The sequence below is a fragment of the Macrobrachium nipponense genome, chromosome 16, assembly GCF_015104395.2.
Source record: "Macrobrachium nipponense isolate FS-2020 chromosome 16, ASM1510439v2, whole genome shotgun sequence".
Classification (NCBI taxonomy): domain Eukaryota; kingdom Metazoa; phylum Arthropoda; class Malacostraca; order Decapoda; family Palaemonidae; genus Macrobrachium; species Macrobrachium nipponense.
The window spans coordinates 59,341,719-59,349,647 of record NC_087209.1 but is presented as its reverse complement, the minus strand read 5'-3'; the positions used below and the strand labels follow the sequence as shown (position 1 = coordinate 59,349,647).

The window sequence follows — 7,929 nt, the reverse complement described above, 5'->3', positions numbered from 1 at the left end:
TATATATATATATATATATATATATATATATATATATATATATATATATATATATATATATATATATACAGAAGGCGACGCAGGTTACAAAAAACATGCTGATGAAAGATATGGAAAGGTAGCCTAGTTTGTGTTTAGTATAAGGTCTGGACATGCAGAGAGAATAAGATAAAACTGATAAAATGTGCGAAGACGTAATATGATTTCGAAAGAAGAGGAGATTTTGCAATGGCCAAGAAGCAAAAAATGGTTAGAAACCCCCTCCCCCCTCTAATTAATCATTCCATATTAAGTTATCACAGGAGACAAACACCGAAGGTAAATTACAGCAATTCAAACGTCGGAAATAAACGTAAAAAAGGGCTGAAGCTTCGAAAACAAACGCGTTGATAACGAAAGAGGAACGGAGTAATGCGAAAGAAGAAACAAGAACAAGAAGAATGGGCGTTCTTAGAAAAAGAGAGCTGAGTGCGCCTGCGCGTGTGAGAGCCACCAACCCAAACTGTCGCAGGCAGTCGCTCGGTCGGTCGGACGGCGGGAGAAAGACTCCCTCGCAACTAGTTGCGTGTCAAACATGGTGAGAGGTGGATCGCGGCGCCTCGCTCTTCCCGCCGGTCGTCGTTTCGTGTCCCTATAGCTTTCATCCAGTGGCGATTGTAATGTCCTGAGTGTCAACGATGGGGAGTGCAGAGAGCAAGTGTATTGGTGATAGGGGAGGGGAGCCCGCCGTGGGCAGGAATAATGGAGTTTATAGCAGTGGAGGAAGTTGTGCAGGGGGCGGAGGAGGAGGAGGAGGGGCGCTCACAAAGGACAAACTACCCATGCCGGACGCTACCGAGCTCGAGAGACGATTTACTAAAGTTTTGGTAAGTTGTTTTCCGTCTGCTTCGTTTAATTCCCATATTCCGGATGGTTGGATTCCCATTCCTGGTGTTTCACTGTTAATTTCTCTCACTTTTTGGGCCGCGTCTGGGAATCAGTCTGCGGCTGGAAGCTTCGTAAACAAAGGTCATTGTTTACGTAGGCTGTCACGTTGTCATTCGTCTAGATTTGTTAAATAAAATACTTTATAGGTGATCGTGTGACTATTAAATCCTCCATTTATACACAGAAATGTATTTAAATAAATGTCTAAAAGTTTAGGCTATATATTTTCCCCGAATATAAAGCTAATTGATATTCCACGTTAGGATAAATGTTGACTTTTATTTACAGTTGCAAGCAAGTTCTTCATCTTTGCTGTCTTCATGTATTGTTAAAAAACAATTTTGTAACATAGCTCAGGATAAAAGAAAAATATATGCTTACCCAAACAACACCTGTTTATGATTTCAGCAGAGAACCTCTGTGGCCGAGTTTATGCCTATGGCATTCCTTCCTCAGTGCCTGAGAGTCATTCACGGTTAATGACGTTCTAGAAAAAGGTCGTCTTTATGGCGTTAGGTTAGCGTAGGCCTATTTTAATTTCCTTTTAACCAACTTAAATAAAGAAAAAATTGTTCTGTGCTTTCTATAATCTAAGAAAATATAACACCTGTTATAGATTTCACGTACAATTATTCACCCTAGACTTCCCACCAAACTCAGCACCTGATAGTACTTTACTCAGAGCAAACTCAGCACCTGATAGTATTTTTCTCAGCGTTTTTTTTATAATTTTTTCTTATTTGTTTATTTATTTCGGTTTTTTCTGTAAATTTAGATGAGCATTTTGTGGAAGCTTCATTTGAAAATGAATAACCGTTTAATTTTGGTCATAATGAGTTTAATTTATTAAAATATTGAAATGATCCTATGATTTTTATTCCTTGAACTTCAAAAGATGAAATGGGAGGAATAGGATCTATGGCGCTCATTAGAATCTCTCTCTCTCTCTCTCTCTCCCCCTTCTTGTTTATCGGAAGTTAGGCTTAAGCCTCTCAGAATTCTGTATCGTGTGTCACATACCGATAAATGCCGCCATTCCTCTGTTGTGGTGACTAAGAACATGATTCTTTTTTGAGTTTACACGAAACCGTTTACTTTTACAAAAACAACCTTTTTTTTTAGACTTATCTGTATTAATGGTTTCTGTGTTATATGATATTTATATATACTGTATGTATTTAAAAGTAGGTATATGTATGTGCATATGTGTGTAATATTTATATATTATATATATATATAGATAATATATAATATATGTATATATATATGAAGTTTTGTCACATTACCGTGATTCATATACATGCAATAAGCTACAAATTCCCTTTGATATCCAATTCGCTCTACCTCGGAATTAACATTTTCATATATATTTTTTTCAGTTGATAATCATGTCGTCATCTCGTGTATATATATAATGCAAATTATACCCTAAACCTTAACTTAAAAAAAAAAAAAGAATGTTGAAAGTTCTTTTCAAGTCATGTTTTACCCCTACGAGAATGGTTAAGAGAGGCGCGAGATATACCATTGCTTCCTAGCGTTGAAGAGAGTTCCCTGGCAGTGAGTCACTCAGCTGTCGGTTATTAGTTCTAATGGGACAGGAATTTCGGTCTCCCGATTTTATTTTCAGTTATTCGTGGGAGGGCCCGCCATCTCCCACCCTTTCCACCCCTCCCCTCTTACCCTTGGGGGTCCCTGTTTTATTTGACTCGTGATACAAACATACTAATTTTGGGGTGATTTTTTTTAAGCTGCAATCCCAAGAATATGAATGATTTTACTTGATTGAATGAAAACAATAAATACGCCCTGTTTGACAGTCTATAGCACTAAAGGGGTTGACTTGGTAATGTGGTTTTAGGCCCAATTATTGAAAACATATTCTTTCGAACTTTTTACTTGTCACGAATTTATTTTCTGCCCCGTCCTCATTGTTTGCGCATACATATGACCAACAAGAGTGAAGGTATTTAGCATGACTTCCATTTTCTCTCGTCAGTACTATAACCACACGGGCCAGTGAGCAGTAACATATCTTCCCCGCATTCCTCTCACATTACCGTTTATACTACAGCAGAAGCAGCAAGTTGCCAGGGGGGGAAAAGGCTTTCCCTTTCACACATCGCAAACGAAGCGAATAGTACTAACTCGTCTCCCCCCCCAGAAATAGATTGTTTAGGTTTTAGGGAGTTTGGTCTACGGGAGCAGCTACTGATGTGGCGGTGTCTTCTCGTTGGTTTGTTTCCCGTGTGGTTGTGTGTGTGGCGGGGTGTAGGGGAGGAAAGGTCGGTGGTATGGCGAACTATAGGATATTTGTTGTTTATCCTTGGAGCTATCCATGCCTTGGCTGATAGATAGTACTACAGAGTATGGTACTAAGGCTGGGTAGATGGTTCTACAGAGTATGGCAATGAGACTGGGTTGAGGGTGTGAGTTTGGGTTTGGTGTGGTGTGACCATGACGAATTTTCACCCCCGGGGGTTCAGCGGAAGTCCGGCTATTTAAGACGGTGACAGTGAGAGAGACCCCTTTGGTGAAGACGAGGCTCTGTTGATCATTTGTGTGCTGCTGGCTGAGACAGAGAGATTTGCACTGTGTTGCCAGGTCTGGTTTGGTCTGCTGGGATTCCTTGATGGCGTCGTTTCAGATACACTTTTGTCTTTCATAAGACTACAGTTCTCTCTCTCTCTCTCTCTCTCTCTCTCTCTCTCTCTCTCTCAAGTCAAGTGGTCTACGAATGGAAATATATTATTCCCTGTGATGTAAAATGCACATTTTATGGTCGTCTTCAATATCAGTTGTATGTCATAAATGTTGATATGAACCTTATCGGAACCTGAATACTTATATCGCCAATCAAAGCGGGTAATCTTGGTTTGAATGATAATGATAGCAGCTCTCATATTACATGGCAGCTCGAGCAAACTCTCTCTCTCTCTCTCTCTCTCTCTCTCTCTCTCTCTCTCTCTCTCTCTCTCTCTCTCTCTCTCTCTCTCTAGGATAACTCGAGATCAAACGTTTAAACTCTTATATTTTAGTTTGGGCAAAGTTCTGTCTCTTGTCAGTATACAAAATATGCCTTCCCCTTTTTCAGTCATGGAGACCTATTATATATTATATATTGCAACTCATTTATTCCTCACGATGGATAGCTGCAAAATAATATATCCACCCCCCAATTTTCAGGAAATTCTTTCTGTTATCTAGTTGTGTAGGCAGACCCATCAGTGTTGCCCTATTTTCAGGCATCCAGTCAAAGGATTCACAGTCGTCAATGTTGTGAATGGTTGGTAGCCGAGGTATTTTGCCAATCCAGCCAATAGCCAAACGTTTTGGCAACGGGTTTGCATTCTTGCCGAACGGAGAGATGCTTTGGTGATCACAACAGCAGTCATTTTGTGCCTCTCGACAATTGGTCAACAAGGGTTTATGTTCGTTTAAGAGCAGGTGGCTTACCACACCGTCCAGACAGCAGATGCTGTCACACGATTTACCCGCCACCTCACACTTTTATTTTTCCTTGCCCCACGTGCTGGTTTATGTTTGCAGAATTAGCCGGGTGGTTCGAGATCCTCATTGTCTTTGGTTTTGAAAACAATATGGCATTTCTTCTTTGTCATAGGCGCACAGCAGTCTTTAATTTAATCTGACTAAATCGCCAAGCCACTCTTGGTATCAAACGCTTTCTCGGGTTTTGGTTGGTTGAGTATGATGACCACTAGTCGCAGGAATATATAAATAGTTGGAGATGCCACTGGAAATATAAAATTCACATTTGTTTGTATAGTATAGTACACACACATACAGGCATTATATATATCTATATATATATATAATATATATATATTATATCAGTATTACGTTTTATCGTGTATTTCAGAGAGCAACATGGATTTAATGTTAATGCTGGAAAAATGTTTTTCTAACATATAATATGCTGAAATGTGTTTAGGTGGGGCCACTATGAGCATTGTATACTGAAATGTGTTTACGTAGGGGCCACTATTAGCGATAGCGAGACACATTCGAGGTCCGGTTTTTCCCGAGTCGTAAATTTTGAAGACGAGTCTACCAGGAGATTTGCGTAAGTCTCTCTCTCTCTCTCTCTCTCTCTCTCTCTCTAGGTGACATCATAGTCGGGAAAACTTGAGGGTCAGTGAAAACATGATGAAGCAGCATTCTTGGCCTACTAAACAAGGATGATCGGAGGTAGGGAGTTGGGGAGGGAGGGATTGTTTGTGGGGGTAGGGGGCCAAGGGGGCTCGCTTTTGTGGGAGTGTTTAAAGGTAAGGCAGCAATGACGTCACGTCACACCTTGGGAGTTCGCTGGGTCAGGTGGGGGTGGTGTAGGAGTGGAAGATGACGTCATGGTAGACCACATTCCAGCCACCCCCCCCTCTCTCTCTCTCTCTCTCTCTCTCATACCCGGGGAGCAACTTACACCCTTGGGGAATTGTTGTGATTATAAGGTATATTCCCAAAGTATATAGGGAATTCGATAGTGAGTTTGTAGGTTGGTGTATAGGATATATATATATATATATATATATATATATATATATATATATATATACATAGAGAGAGAGAGAGGGGGGGGGGGGGAGGTATATTCTGTTAAAACGGGATACGTCTCAAGTATAAAAGGCCCACTAAAACACTAGCCTTAAACCAGAGTGTTTTTTTAATGGACCTTTTATTTTTTACTTTATATATAGTATAATATATTTATATTAATATATAGATATAATATGTATATAGATATATATAATATATATATAAATATTATATATTATATAGTATGTGTATGAGTGTGTGCACTCATTCCAATGAGAAGCATGATGGCATAGGCCACATTAGATTCAGGCTAACACTTGACATTATCAGCGGATACATTATGAACATTTAGCTAATTATTTTTTTATTTGTCACCACATCCCGTCAAAGCCTACATCCAGATGTTAGGAGAAAGCTTGTTTTCCATTTGTGGGAAATGCTTATATATAATTGCAATGAATCAGAGGTTTGTGTTTGGTATCATGTTTGTTGTTTTTTTTTAATAAATTGTATGTGATTGTTGCGTTTTTTTAATAAATTGTATGTGATTGTTGCTTTTTCCATAAGTTGTGTTATGTGGTGGTTGCTTTTATACATAAGTTGTATAATATAGTGGTTGTTTTTTTCCATAAGTTGTTTAATGTGATATCTATGTGGGAAATGAATTAACCTTATAAATAATGTGAGTTTCGTGTAGAGAGAGGGAGAGAGAGAGAGAGAGTCAGTGGTGACCGCGGGCAGCTGCCCTCTCTCTCCCTCGCCTTTGACCGGAAATGACATCAGCTTGGATGTGGGGTGGGGTAGGGAAGGCCTGATAGAAAAGGTCGAGGGGCTAGTTTCTCTCTCTCTCTCTCTCTCTCTCTGAATGGTCAACTCTCTCTCTCTCTCTCTCTCTCTCTCTCTCTCTCTCTCTCTCTCTCTCTGAATGGTCAACCCTGCTCCATACTCGATTGTATTATAACTTCTTGGTGATAAAGCAAATTTTAATAAAAGGTAAATTAACTGAAATATGTACTGAAAGAATGTTAATGAAATTGCTTTCTTGTCGTGTAAACTCGTCAAATTAGTGTTATTTCTCATTAAACTTTGTAGAAAAGTAATTACTAATGTAGGTGAAACATTTATTATTATTAATTTGATTACATTACTTTCTTGCTGTTGAAACTTGGTTGAATTCAGTACGAATATAATAGTCTCCAACATTCACAAGCTTTATTTCATCCTTAAGTTTATTTATAAAACTGGAAGGTATTTGAAATGCTTGATAAATCCAGCATTAATTATAATTTTTAGAAAATGTTGTCTTATTTTAAATTTGGTGTGAATTTAGGTACATTTTATATTTTAATGTGAGGTTCCTTTATAGACATTTTTGCTCAACTTTTCTTGGCTTAGTGGTCTGGGCGAACAACGGTCCTACAGCCATTCCTTTCCTAGTCTCCACCTTGTAAAGTTAATATTCTTGTTTAAAATTTTTACTTTTGTCAGTTTTAATGTCACCTTGTAAATAATTTTAGTTTCCTTGGGTTTTTAGTTATGAATAACTAGTAGTTATGAGTCATTTTGTATATGACATTCTTTTTAAATTGGCAAGTAAATTTTAATTTTCTATTTTACAAATGTGAATTATTTTTTTAATATTACAATTATATATATATATATATAGTATATAATATATATATATATATATATATATATATATGAAATATATATATATATATAAAATTGCTCTTTGCAGTATTTGGAGAATAATTTTATTGTACGAGTCTCAAGTATTTCTAAATATCTAAACATCAGTGCGGGTATAGCTTAGCATAGCTGCAATATTCAGGTCTGCTTACGTCTTTAACCTTGTTTTTTCTATTTTTAGTAAATGGGAATTTAATTGTCTAGGTGACAGCTATGTGAAATTATGAAAAGAGTGAGTGACTTTTTAAGCTTAGCCCGTGCGATTGTGTTCAAGTTTTTCACAATCTCTTTTAAAACTTTTATTTTCATGATATCACATTAAAACTTTTATCTTCATGATATCACATTAAAACTTATTTAGATGAATTTATACAATTCTTGATTTTCATATCAGTAATACTCGCGAACATTGCTCTTTAAGCGATGCCTTGCTTTCGAGTACATTAGAATGGTTCTTGTCGGCATGTATACACGTGTGCTGCTCTGTGTAAAATGGCTGTTTACCGTGCAATAACCTTCAGGGCATGAACGTCCTAATTGACTGATAGCAGGTTATCTGACGTGATAACTCGAACGTCAAAATGAGTCTGCTTGGAAGTCAGTTCCCTTAACTTAAATCATTCAGCTCATGGTGGGGACTCTTCACATTCAGCTCAGTCAAAGGAAACATTTAACCCAACGTATGAATGTACGAATTCAGTTTTGACTTAGAGAAACGGCCAACCGATGTTGGTGTGTGCTTTCCTCTGGCCAGCATGT

General features: G+C 37.9%; 1 protein-coding gene across 4 annotated transcripts in view; it reads left to right on the top strand.

Moving 5' to 3' along the window:
- The first annotated feature begins 124 nt into the window (after positions 1 to 124).
- Positions 125 to 7,929, top strand: part of LOC135195753 (formin-like protein) — a 149,845-nt gene continuing 142,040 nt past the window's right edge. For 3 of the 4 annotated variants that reach the window (XM_064222198.1, XM_064222200.1, XM_064222201.1), the window contains exon 1: positions 125 to 866. In XM_064222198.1, coding sequence (XP_064078268.1) covers positions 678 to 866 — 189 coding nt within the window. In that variant the 5' untranslated portion in view covers positions 125 to 677. The remainder of the gene's footprint in view (positions 867 to 7,929) is intronic. The other variant, XM_064222199.1, reaches the window with a different exon arrangement.